Source organism: Zychaea mexicana (assembly GCF_025766255.1).
Source record: "Zychaea mexicana strain RSA 1403 chromosome Unknown BDB00scaffold_284, whole genome shotgun sequence".
NCBI classification, from domain to species: domain Eukaryota; kingdom Fungi; phylum Mucoromycota; class Mucoromycetes; order Mucorales; family Lichtheimiaceae; genus Zychaea; species Zychaea mexicana.
This window is the reverse complement of record NW_026516947.1, coordinates 1,526-15,557: the sequence shown is the minus strand read 5'-3', so window position 1 is coordinate 15,557 and position 14,032 is coordinate 1,526. Positions and strand designations below refer to the sequence as shown.

The 14,032-nt window shown below is 42.7% G+C and overlaps 1 protein-coding gene across 1 annotated transcript; it reads left to right on the top strand.

Moving 5' to 3' along the window:
• The first annotated feature begins 9,539 nt into the window (after positions 1-9,539).
• Positions 9,540-12,107, top strand: BDB00DRAFT_943889 (uncharacterized protein). Its single transcript, XM_053129473.1, has 10 exons — positions 9,540-9,675; positions 9,735-9,895; positions 9,964-10,029; positions 10,122-10,205; positions 10,285-10,424; positions 10,525-10,678; positions 10,752-10,975; positions 11,046-11,350; positions 11,429-11,577; positions 11,642-12,107. Exons 1-10 carry the CDS (start codon positions 9,648-9,650, stop codon positions 11,822-11,824), a joined length of 1,494 nt encoding a protein of 497 aa, XP_052972114.1. The 5' UTR covers positions 9,540-9,647; the 3' UTR covers positions 11,825-12,107.
• The last annotated feature ends 1,925 nt before the right edge of the window (positions 12,108-14,032 follow it).

Genomic DNA, 14,032 nt, shown 5'->3' with positions numbered 1-14,032 from the left:
TTCTCTTCATCTTTTTACTTGTAAATCATGCAATTCACAACGCTCTTGACTTGCTTGTACTGTACTTCTCGCTTCTCTTCGGAAAGCAGCCACTAAACTGAGAGATCAAATGCTGCGCCAATGTGCCAAACGCATAGAAGATGAGTCGATGTCGGAAAGATAGTATTGATGGCAGTGATGAGCGCCTTCTCGTTATCAGTAATGAAAATACCGACATCACCTTCGGGCCAAATACTATCAGGAATGGTTTTCGTAACCCATAGATACTAATCGGTTTTTTCCATTGACGACAACTGCTGATGCGATTAATATATTGTGTAGCGACGTCATACCAAAGTTACTGACCCCAACAACGTTGATTAGCGGCATCTTCTGCTGTTCGTTCCATACGTCGCACCGAGACTGATGACTTCTTCAAAATCGCCTTGCTTTTTCCAAGCCAACTTGATGTGTAACGAACAATGCTTGCAATGTTTCCGTTTTACTGTCTATGCGATATCTTACGATATATTGATTGCTGACCAAGAAGCTGAATAGTTTGCTGAATGCACCAGATTTGTCGTCTTTGAATATTTTTTGGCGGAAATTGTAAATATCCTTGATCGTCACGATTGTGCCTTCGTCGTTGTTTTGTAACTCTTGACAAATCTTGGCTGGTTTGATAGAAGTCTCTGTCATTGACAAGATGCGACTGGCAATATCAGCTGTTGGCTTTCGATGTTGATGGTAAGATGCTGCTGCATTACTGTCAAATAAATGATTGTGGCTGTCGGCGCTGCTGACACGTTTAATCACCCATTTTTTGATTTTCTGCATGTATGAGCCAAAGAGCTCCCAAGCACAACCGGTCTTCTGTGTCGATACCAATCTTTCACGTTCATCATCGTCGATGTCATGACAGTTCCTGTAGACACCCCCATGGACACAGTGGATGTAGATATTTCGACTGTTGCTGCGCTTGGTGGATGTTGCAAATTGATTCTTTGGGGCCATCTCTTGAACCTTTACTCGGAGCTGATTTATCGAATCATATTTGGTGCCAATAAGATCGACCATGGTATCTGTTCTTGTAGCGTTCATTTCATAGAAAAGGGAGAGAGGAAGAAAAGGGGATTTATCCTTTTTCTTTATAAACTTGTCAACTTATATAATAGACACTTCGTAGCTTTATCAGTCATGGTAGTAGTAAACAATTTCATAAGCTCAACGCCTACGACGCCATCATGGCAATTGCAACACTCCAAAAACACTCCAAACGCCTACAACGCCATCATGGCGATTGCAACACTCCAAATACTCCTCTTCCTTTAATAGTCTTTTGTTGGTATATTTATAGAGCAACTGTTTATTTTTGTGCAACTATTTGGTTCATTTGAGGAAAAATGGAGTGTCGAGTCACTTTTTTGGAGTGTCCCTAGTAATACCCATTACTTTATGTAATCTTTTAGAGGAATTTGATCCTAAATCCAACAAAGTTGTTTCAAACACTGTGCGAGCTTGCACAACAGGTATCTTGAAGCAGCCGAACGATTATCCACTCGGTCAGAATTCCACAGAGAAGATATGTAAGTCCAAGACGACAAACGCTATATTGTGCTCCTTCTATGCGTTTTTTAATTCGTGTCAATTTATAATTTTTTATTATCTACTCTTGTTCATGACCGTTAAATAATTCCTTTCTTTAAGATCCTGGATACTTTAGATATAAGGCCGAATTTTAGTACAACATCAAAGTACAAAATAATTACTTTCTATAGTACTATGGTATGATTGTGCAAGTTAACCTTATACATATTTAAGGGGGTTTTCCGCTACTCATGATACACTAGTGTGTATACCTCTTAAACAGATTTCTGAGCGGATTTTGAAAGTAGCCAATAGGAAACGAAATCGCTGGAGAGAACTTTGAGACCCTTTACTAAACTTCTCAACCACTGTATTGTAGTACTTGTAAAAACATATATCCAATTCAAGTTATAAAACGGTCTAAACAAGCACATCTTTCTTTTTCTTCTGTAAGCAAAAAAAAATTGATCTGTTCGTCAAAAGATCGTGATCTACATCAGGATATTTTAAATATTTGTAGAAAATCCGTGCTCAGGAGGTGGATTTTCAAAATCTGGAGATATTTGCACTCCGGCCAATCAGATTCCTTCCCTGCAGATATTGGAACTCTGCAGATATCTCCAGATTTTGAAAATTTTATACCCTACTATATCTACTCGTTAGCAATTTGGAGAAGATCGCAGACATAGTTGTCCTCAAAGATACAACTCACATCCATACGGAAGTGCCATTGGTATATAAGTGATGTTCATCACAGATATGCCTGGTCCTTGAAGATGCAGCATATACCATGGAATCTCACACTTAAGTATCAAATGGCCCATCCTTCAAGTATCATACAAGTAATTGAATTGATAATTGTGGATAAGTCTAATAGAATCAAGAAACTTATTAAACTTGTTTTTGTGTGGAACCGTTTCGTAGTTTTTTTTGTATAGGCTCAAATTGAACCGGATTTTATTAAGCGGTCACGCGTAGCAGATGCAAGGGGCGAGCCACGAAGAAATAAAGAACTATAGTAGAATAAATCATATGAAGGAAGAGAGAAAAATCTATAATGATGACACTAGCCGTCAGAAGCTGTCCCAAGTAGTTTGGGATTAGCGACAAAGCTGAACGAGCGACGGCGTCAGGAAGGAAAGGGGTGTTGTCAAAAATATAAGACCAGTAGTCGCGCCAAATGGCTAGTAATGTGCATTGTATAGTGGCGGAGTATTTACGGGTGGATAGGGTGGGGAGGAGGTGCCAGTCAAGTTTTGTGATGATTTGAATCAGGGCGTGAGCCTCAGGGTACAAAAGAAAAGAGGCCCCCACGTACAGGTCCATACCAACCAGCGTACAGGGCAGGTGACCAAAAAGTGGTCGAGAGTATCCACCATTGAATGACATAGTTGACAGAAAGAAGTAGGTAAAAAGTCTGGAACGATTCGGTTGAGCGATGCAGCAGTAGGCAATTTATGGTGTACAGTACGAAACCATGTGTTACGGATGGACGAAAACATAGATTCGGCCCAGAATTTGTGCCAGTTTGCTGCAGAAATCGTTGATGTTGGCGATCGGTTGGAGATGGTGTGGCGGACACAGTTGCGACGAAAATGATGCGAGGAAATTGGTGCAGGTGATAGCAGATGGTCATATGAGGCGACAAGCAGTGAGCCATCTGTGGTGCCTGAGACACCTGTGGAGTAGCTATAAGCGAAAGTAGCAGGAACACATAGTCGTGCAAAAAAGAAGCTGAGGCGGATGGTTCCATTGATAATTGCTTGAATAAACCGAGCTACAACCCGGGGAAAAGCGTGTGGACCATCAGCAGGGAAACGAGGGCGAAGATATCCCAAAGAAGAGTCGAAGATGTATACATTCAACACAGGCATAGATGAGAGAGTCGCTGGTCGAATAACGCTGGAGAGCTTGGGGCTATCTGAAGGTTCACATATAGCTGCTGTCGGTAGTTGTAAAGCGAGTGTTGGCGAGAGACGTAGTACTGAGTGGTCTGGTGGTAGTTGGTCGGCAGCGTGATAGAGAATAGTGGCGATGGTCGTTGGTGCTTGTTGCCACGACTTTGCACGTGCGTCGGGAAAAACAAATTGAAGACGGTGATCGGCAATGTCTGGGCGTATGGTCAAGAGGTGGTGGGCAATATATGGCACGACCACAGAAGCGGAAGCCGACCCTGAAGTTGGGTATTCGAGCGTTGGTAGGAGCCATCGTAGGACGAGTGCATGCTGTTGCAGGCGTGGATCCAGTACTTGTAGGCCACCCTCAGGGCGCGGAAGATAGAGATGATCGTAGCGTATCCTGGGGAACATATAATACAGAAGGAAATTGATGCTGATAGACCAGAGTTTGTTCCAAAAAGTGGCCTTAGGAGCACTAGTGAGGCGCAAAATGTGCCACAAGTGAGACAAAATCAACGTATTCAAGACAGTGGCTCGTCCCCGCACTGAAAGTTGGCGTTGTTGATGGATGTTGCAGCTGGTCTGAATATCGATGAGCAGTTGATCAAGGAAATGTTGTAATTGAATCGGCGAAGAGCAGAGCAGAAAGCCGAGATATATGACCAGATCCAAGGAGCTACGATCATGACATGGTGGATAGCCGTACATGCTCAAACAGGGAATCCAAGCGGGCTGAGATGACCCGGACAAGGACATGTGGATGGTTTTGTGTGCGTTCAATTTGGCGTTCGATGCTTGTTGATATGTGTTGAGATGCGACTGAAGGCATGTGAGGTCAGCAGGGGAGCTCAAGGAAACAAAAACGTCGTCAGTGTATCCCAACACTTTTAAAGGTGGAGGAGGATTTGCATAGTGTGGTGCAAGTGAGGTGCCGGTCAAAGGCGTCACGCCTGTGAAGCTATCATCCATTAAAATAGCTCGGAGAAGTGGTTCCAAAGCTAAGTTGAAAAGAATGGGCGACAGGTGGTCGCCTTGTCGCAAGCCTCAGTGTTGATAGATAGGAGAGCTAATGTGGCCGTTAATGTTGATGCGAATGGCGGTGTTGAAGAACAATGTGCAAATACTTTCGACCATGCAGGATCGAAAGCCATAATGATCACGAACGCGTGTGAGATATCGACGAGACACATGATCATATGCTTTTTCGAAATCAAGTTGGAGCGAAATTGCTTCTGAGTTGCTGTGACGAGTATGTTCCATCATTAAGCGAACAAGGAGACCGTTGTCGGCAATAAATCGGCCAGGAAGAAAGCCGGTTTGGTACGTATTTATGAGAGGTTGAGCTGCCACGATGATGCGTGAGTTTAGTAAACGGGTAAATATTTTGGCGTCGCAATTGATGAGGCTGATCAGACGCCAGTTACGAAGCGATGTCAAGTCCCCTTTCTTAGGCAGGAGACAGACACAAGTCTCTTGCCAGGAAGGAGGGTACAGAGAAGCCTGGCATGATTCGTTGTATACGGTGCACACCAGTTCTGCATACAGAGGATGCTTGAAAAGCAAATACCAAAAGGAGTATGCGATGCCATCTGGACCGGGACTACTCTGCTTGGGTGCGCGTTTAGCTGCCTGCTGTAGATCTTCAATATTGAAATCAGTCGAAAGGGATGTCGCTGCTGCCTCAGATAGTTGACAAGTCGATGAAATGTTTTGTAATAGGGTAGTGACTGCATCGTCGGGACCTCTTCAGCGGAGTACAGCGTTTGATAGAAGGATGATGCAGCGTCTTGTATACCAGACGTGTCAGTTTAAATAATACCAGTGTCGGGATGTGCAAGCTGATGGATATATCGTGAATGTTGACGTTGTTGTAGGGTATGCTTAAGGTACCCTGCCGACGTTTCCCCTTTTTCACACCAGCACGCCCCTGCTTGGATGGCCGCCATATCAGTGATCTGCTTTTGTAATGCTGATATTTGCGTCTCCATAGATAGCAGAATTGGGCGCGAAGTGCTGGTAAGGGCTGGTTGCGCAGAGATCGGTTTCGTTTCCTCTGAAGTGCGCGTAGTTGTTTTTCGCGCCATGAGCCGCGTTTGCAACTGTAGGCGCGGATGTGCTCTGTCATTTTGCTTTTGATCTGCTCCCACTGTTCTTGTGGAGAGGGATAGTGGTGGAGCGTAGAGTATCAATCCATATCAATTAAATATACTGTAAACAGTAATTAATTGTAAAGGATGATACAGTCAAGCTCCGAAATCTTCGATTTCTCTGGGCGTCGACCTGAAGGTCTAGCCTGTTAATTAATAATATTTATATTAAACTTATTTAGATTTATAAAATTAAAAAAAAGTCTAAAAAATCAAGATTTTTTTATTTTTTTATTTTTTATAATTCACCGTTAATATTAATTAATTAAATGTTAAATAAAATTACATTTTATTTTAACTTTAATAATTAATGATTAACTCCCATAGGATGAAGGTCGGTGAGCATCTTGGCAAGAGACTGGCGAAATCTTGATGGTATGTGATGGTCGGATTTGCATGCCATACAGTGATGGCCAACAGTGCGTGGTCAGTCCATGCTTTTTGAGATACTGAATCTCTGATTGGTGAATAGTGCCGCGAAACGTGTTTGATGCAAAGATGTAGTCCAAGATTGAAATCAGTGTATCTCCCCACCAGAAGATGGGGATATCAAGATCAGGATTGACATCGACAATGCAGTCAGTGAATTGTTCGTTGAGGAAAGAATGCCAAGAGATGGGGGCATTTGAGAGATAATACAGTTGACACATGTTGTAATTAAAATCGCCCGCAATGAAAAGTCGATCAGTGATGGTGGGGTCAGCTAATCGCAGTGCTGGTTCTTGAATGAGTTGTGTGAAGAAAGCGTGACGAGCTGTTTCACTGGAGGCATGAGGATCCTCGTTTGCCGTTCCTTTGAAAGGGCCCACGATCAAACGCCTGTTTGTTGCCGATATTTGATCTGCATTTTGACGGGCCACTGGTACATTGATACTTGCCAATACTGGTGCTGCTGTTGGGCCGACAATTTCTGGTTGTTCCTCATCTGTGCATGCCATTGCTCGATTAAACCACCAACGTCTATTTGTGTTGTGCATGTCTGCAGTGCTTGATGCCTGATTTGCTGCAGCAGCTGATGACCGTATAGGAGCAGCCGCTTGGCTTTCCCTTGTTGATTGCAGATCATCTCGCATATCTCAAATGGCTGACACCAGTTGTTGCAGCATCTCAGGGGGGGTTGCGCTGGTTGGTTGCTCCCTTGTTTGCTGGACTTCTCAAATAGTTTCAAGTAACTGCTGAATTAATTGATTGCGAGCTTCCTTATGATGGTCTAAATTGGTGAGAACGCTTTGCAAATCCGATGTTTTTGCTGCTTCAATGGACAGTAAGCCTTGAGAGTGTCGAAGCGACTCATACATTGTGTGCAAGTAGGGGTCGCAATTGGATGGGTCGGGTCGGGTCAAGGGTCTGACCCGTTGACCCACGGGTCAAGAAAACACTGACCCAACCCGACCCGTTCAACGCGACGGGTCAATACTGATTTTGATTCGGTGACAAAGGAGGTGTCAATTAACCTGAGCTTGAGCACTGGAAGTGCAAAACTATATGTATACACAGCTCTCTAAGATGATGGCACGCAAATTCCTAGCAGTGCTAGCAACATCTACGTTTTGTGTGATTATTCTTAAAGGTAAATGGGTTTGTGCCATCACAAAAGAAATCGTTTGCGCTCACATGCATTAAAGAAAGCATAATGGTTAAAGTGTGGTTAAAAATCGACTTCCTTATATGCCCCTAATCCTTTTCCCTTTTCCATTTTCTTTTCACTTCTTCCTTCTTCCTTCGTTTTTCTTTTCTCAATTCCTTTTCTGTCTTTTGTCAAATCTCGTCTCTTACTGCCACTCTCTATTGTCTATTCTCATTGTACTATTGCTACTTCTTTACTCCTATTACATATATTGCTTATAGCTTACTTATCTTACACTCTTGAATAAAAAATATGATCCCACAATGAAAAAGAATATAGGTACGTTTTATGTTACAGTTCTATAGCAGACATTGACAACTACATCTTTGATATAATGATGCTTCCCAACAAAAAGATTGACTACTTGAATACAAGTACCTCATACATATCATATGTATACACGGGTCACAACGGGTCAACGGGTCGGGTCAAGGGTTAGACGGGTTGACCCGTGGGTCAGAAAAGCATCAACCCGACCCGTTGACCCGTCCTCAACCCGTGGGTCGGTTTTGACCCGTGGGTCAGATTGCGACCCCTATGTGCAAGTTATGGTGTACTTGCGAAATGTCTTCTACATGCTGCTGTTCGAGATTGCGGCGTTGCTCGTCCCATTCTTGTTGTTTATTTTGAGCCTACTGCTCAAAGGTTGCTGCTCGTTGTTGTTTCAGCTGTTGCTCGTGTTGAGCCTGCTGTCTGTCGAGTTGTTGCTGAATATGAATGGTGTACTAGTGTTGCTGCTGGTGACAGGATCCTTGTGCTTGCTGAAGTTGCTCATATTGTTGCTGCTCGTACTGTTGCTGCTCGTATTGTTGCTGTTGTAACTGTTGCTGCTCATACTGCTGCTGTTGATAATGGTGGGTGAGTTGGTCTAGTGTTGGTTCACTGGTCGGTGGCCAGCCGCCATATTCAGTTTGCTGTGCCTGTTGAGCTAAGTGTTGCTCCTGCTGCCATTGCTGCTGCTGATTCGAGTCGGGATGGGCTTCTGCTGCCCAAGGATTGTTGAAAGCCAACTGACTGTTTTGGTAGGGATCCATTTGCTGAGATTTTGCTTCTCCACCAATATAATAGTTACTAGAAAGACCAACTGCTCAATATTATTTTGCTAAAGTATACTTGATATATAATATAATTTGGGGGTGGGATATGAGGGGAGTATGACTACTACAACACCATCACACAAAATGCTGTTTTTGGTAATCCTGTATCCTAGTGACTGCTTAGTAGGGATCCGTGTCAGAACCGTAGAACCGGGGACCGAACTGAACCGAAATTGAGAAAATACGGTTTTGCCTTTTTAGGCGTTGTATACGGAGTATGAAAAAACGCCTTTAGGAATTGGTTTGTCTGTCTGGCTGTCTGGCTGTCTGTAGCATCATGCCTATTTTTAAAAATTCATTTTTGGGTTGCCATGACAACAAATTATTTTTTATAGCGAAATTATATTGTTTAAAAAATAAAACACAACAAAAAATGCCACAAGCAAAAGTTTGGAGTATATAACGCCTACAAAGTGTTTCACAAAAAACACTTCCCTACTTTTTATATACATAACAGGTTCGGTTCTTCGGTTCGATTCTTCGGTTCTTCAGTCCGTGCGGATCCGAATTTCGGCCAGTAGCTTTATATAAAATCTAGGCGACTTGGTTGGATTTCAGTATGCGAGGACGTGTGGCAGGAAAAACCAACGCGAAGCGCGGATCCACATAGGATGCGGATGCTAACAGGGGAAAGCAGTGATATTCTGTGTCGCCAATCCACTGTAGATGACCTTGACCACCTTTTGGTACTTTACACTGTTTGTCTAGAGTGGTCTCTTCTTTGCTGATCCAAGTCCGCAACATCTTCACAAACTCATCCGATCCCTTGCCTTACCCAACACCACACCGACGCATATCAAGCCATATTAATCCTACGAGCTCACTGAGTAGCATGCACCTTGCAAACAATCTGCGCTGCATATTGGCAAGTCATATTTCACGATCAATCTTTTGTCACCAAGCTGTTATTGCGCGGGCGTTGACACTCTTAGAACGCTTTCGCCCTCGCGCATCTGTTTGATCCATCTTCTTTTCTTACTTTTCCAAATTCAATTAGCTAGGTAAAAAGAAAACCAGAACCCTATCGCCATTCCCCTCTTCCTGTAATTATCTACTCTTGCAAGTTTCTCGCACTCGTCATATCTATCTTATATAGCACATAGCTCGCTCTAACATTTGTGCATATCCAAAAGATAGCCACTTCCCTTAAATCCTTATAAGTATTACATCTCCTCAGTATACAATAAAGCACCTTTTATGATCCCGCACTGTTACACACGCAAGCGGCCCTCTGCATCAATCTGCGACCATAAAAAACGCGCAGCACTCCAACTTGGTGACATTCAACTTCATCTCCTAAGCGTACATCACCATGACAACCGTGCCTGAGTATGCCGAAGGTTTGTATTTTAGTGGTAGCCATATAACATAAATACTGAATAGATAATTCTGTCGATAGTTTTCATTAAGTACTTCAGCGAAGAGCTAAGTACTCCTTCGTTGAAGAAATTTCATTTGGCCAATCCGGAGTACATTGCTGCAAAAAGCAAAAGCTTCACTAATGTCGCTAGAACTTGGAGAGCCAGGTTTAAAAAAGCAGCCGAGGATCATGGTGTAAAGGTAAGACGAGAATGTGGGCTTTTGGAGCTGTTTTTTATACAAATGCCTAACCTGGTTATAATTTATAGGAATACAGCATTGAAGAACCTGATTGGAACCACATCCTGGAAAGAATTATGGAAAGAATCTTGAAAGTAGGTATTTTTTTATGTATATATAAAAGCTAAAAAACAAAACGCGGTTTTCTTTGCTGACTCTAGTGGAACTTGTCGTACATATTGAATAGGAAAAGTACGACAACCAAGCACCCGAAATCAAGGCGCGTGCAACTACTGTCTCCTCCTCGTCAACTCCCTCCTCAAATGGCAATGTTAGTTGCAGAAGGATTTATTTATGATAGCCATTTATTCATGTTAAGTGTTACTAACTCCAAATTGTATTTCTTCTAGTCGCTGCTCACAGAAAGTCAGAAGCAAGCATTTGAAGAGAAATACCGGTCAATGGACCCGAAAAGAATGTGGGAAGTAGAAGAGGGAGTTTTCGTGGAGAAGAAGATGTACGAGTATGGATTGACAGTACCGTACGAACAGTAAGTGTATATTTTGTGTCTCTCGTGGATTCTTGGAATAAATATAAGACAATAATAAAAGGAACCGGTTGATATACTTATTTAAAATCGACAATGTTAGTGCGGTTCACTCATTCATATTAAACATTTCCGATCCCTGTTGGAGCAAAGTCTTTAACCCATCTCAATTAACCAAGATCCATAACGACTACGTGAAAGAGTTGCCACCTGTACAACAAGAAATGAAGACTTTTCATAAAAACTTCAAGAACATGGTACGTTGTTTATAATTGTATTGAACAACAAAAGAAAACAAGTAACAAGAGCATTGATTTGATCGATATATAGACTGATGTGGAACAACTTTGGAACATTGCTGAAGAGCATCGATTTCATCCAATCGCCAAATTTGATCTCGACTGGTCTCGACGTTCGATCCTCGATATCCTTTCCTCTTATCGTTGGGGCAGCGTTCAGCGTGCAGCAGTGTCAGGCGGCGAACGTGACCTCATCATGTTGATTTGGCGTGCTGTGGATATGTGTTCACAGAACCTTAAAGTGGATTCATTAAGGTAAATCTCAAGTTTAATTTTAATTGGTATAGTAGGGTTCTCGGGACTGAAAGTGTTTAATAATTATTAGAAGCGACCAACAATCTGCCGCTGGTTCGGCAAGATGCAATGAAGGACGTGTAGGAGCAGATGGCTCCATCAAAGGCAAAGCTCAAGCATGTAAACCAGACATGATCCTGAAAAAAGACCAATTGGAGTACGGTGCCAGTGAGCATGGTTACGCGGACGAAGCAGGAGTAGGAGCGAAAGAAATAGAGGAAAAATTCTTGAAGTTACCGAAGACACTGAAAGACATGGCTTTGCGACTTGCTTCGGCTGTCAATAATGATGAAGAGAAGATTCGGCTGATTCGAGTTGTGGGTATGGTCAACACGCGTAAGTAGCTTTCCTTTGAGCGTGTCAATTATATGGCAGGGTTTACTGTTTTGCTAATGTTTGCTCATTTTTTATCAGATCTCCGGATGAACGCCATGATACTTGACATGCCTGATGGTTATGTGTGTAGAATTCGACCTTTACAAGAGAAACGCATTGCTGCTACATTAGAAGAACCGTTTTCCAAGACATATATACCATTTCTTGAACAAGTTATCAGGATAAAGGTGAAATGACAAAGCTTTTATAGTAGCTGGTGATATCGAATACTAATCTATAAAATATAATTAGGGAGTTGTCAAGGAAACATTGGATGTGGTGTTTGGTGTGAACGGTGAAAGTGATGGCGAAGACGATGACGATGGAACTGGATACGTGCCGAGTACACCAACCATCAAGACGCTAATTATACCCTCTGCGATGAATACACCCGTTGGTGCTACATCCAAAAAGAGAAAAACGAGTGTATCATAGTTGTCATGTTGTAATACGTCTACTTGCCTTTCCATTTGTTTAAAAAAAGTCTTTTCTTTTCTTCTTTATATAAATACCATACCTCCTTCATCATTGTAACTTCTTTGTCTTCATTATCATAAATAACTGTCATCGCCTTTACATACCATACTTTTTATATAAGTACCTGTATCTCCATCATTGTAACAAACATAGTAAATATAAACTAGGCTTTTGATACGGACACCCCCTTCTATTTTCAATCCTCGTCGGGTTACACACATCCTAAAAATATATACTTGTGGAGGTGTCCGCAAGAATGTGTTCACTGGATGTGTTCACTTGTTATTTATTATATATCTTTCGATATATAAACAAAAGAGAACTATAAACCTATGTCGGACACGTTTAAGCAGGGAAAAGTGAAATGACAGTGACCAAACAATGACCAAAACTTTATTTGGTCAATGACCAGATTTTTCCCAAAAAGGAACAGTGGTGGGGGGAGCATTTGCAAGAATGGGGGAAGGCGATTTTTTTTTTTTAAGATTAACCAGCGCACTGGTCAATTTATTGGCGGCCTCCGAAACGATATTTGTTTGGTAGGCTGTGTAGACATGATGACAAGACAGATAGGCAGAGTAGACAAATAATTATTGACAAACAGATAGACTATTTTAAAAGACTTGAGGACATTTGCTAGGCTAAAAACGGACTTGGACGGACTAGAACTGGCGACCTGTTGGCAGTGGCTCTCTTGAGGCTGGCGCTCTCCCCGAAACGCCAGGGGCACGTGGCCCTGGGGAAGGCCATGACCAGAAGACTAGAGGGAAGGACCAGCGGTGACTGAAAGGGAAGGCAAAGACCAGAGGCGATGACCAGAGGCGATGACCAGCGGTGACAAAAAGGAGGAGGCGATGACCAGGGGCGATGACCAAAAATTTCAAAAAAGGGGATTAGCAAGAAGTGTCGATGACAAGCTCAGACAAGAAAACGAACGATGGCAAGGCAAAGGCAGAAGGTACGTGGGAAAACGACAAGGCAAGACCGCGTTTGGTAGAGCCGAAGGTGCAGCGCTCCACAAAGAATTTTTTTTTCACAAAAGGTCTCTTCTGCATCTCTTTCACTCTTTCACTTTTTATTACTTTTACTACTGACTGCTCGCCGCCATTCCAACACTCGACCTGCTCAAATACCAACGCGCACACGCTCCGTTGAATTCAGCTTTGCCGCATCTCACATTTTTATAATCACCACTCGAACAAAACTCGTCCTATCTTCATCACTCAAATAGCACCCTCATCTTGTACGCTTTCTCTAATCTCAACACTCGAATATTACGCAGCTCGCTTACAATGCCATTGAACGCGCCTCGGATATAACACATCTCTGACAACGACCTCGTGTCATTTGCTTGGCGGCAATGGAGCCATCCTAGGACCAAATTCTCTATTTCCGTGTTGCTACTATCGACTCTTGTTTGGCCCTCATCAGGTACTTGAACATTTTCTACAAAATTCAGCACTGGAATGCCTATTGTACTTTGCATACACGTTACTAAAGAGCACATATTTCTTGTCTCAGCGTATTCTTGGTTCCTGCTGTGGATGGACTCGGTCACTTTTATTTCTTTGTTTTTCTTCCTAGTAGCAGTTGCCGCAGCATTGTCGATTAACGAGATCAGAAACGTACTTCAGCAACAGCTGCACTCTAGCAACAAACTTTACAACAAACGGACACTACATCTTCGCCATTAAAACTAGTGGGAAAGCCAATTGCCAGTTGAATGACTTGTCAGCATCTCAGCATGACAGCAACACAAGCACAGCAAAACCTGCAGCAGTCTGCACAGTAACGGCCGGCTTTCTTCTTTACGTTATACGAGAACGCAAACAACGCAATGGCAACGTCGAGTCTATGTCATAAGTATTTCTACAAGGAGCAACAGTCATGGCGGTAGGTGTTTACTTTTTTATTTGGCAAACTGGCAAAGAAAAAAAGCAATAAGCAGCCATTCCCATCTGTGCAGTACCTCACCATCCAGTACTCCAAACAACGTTCTGTTCACAGTAGCAGGATAAGGACGAGCAGGCGAACGTGACGCTGGTGGTTTGGTGTCTCTACCATATCATGTCAACGAGCAACAGCCAGAAACGGTACGCGTGCATTTTATAGTGGAATTCTTGAAGTTACCGAAGACACTGAAAGACATGGCTTTGCGACTTGCTT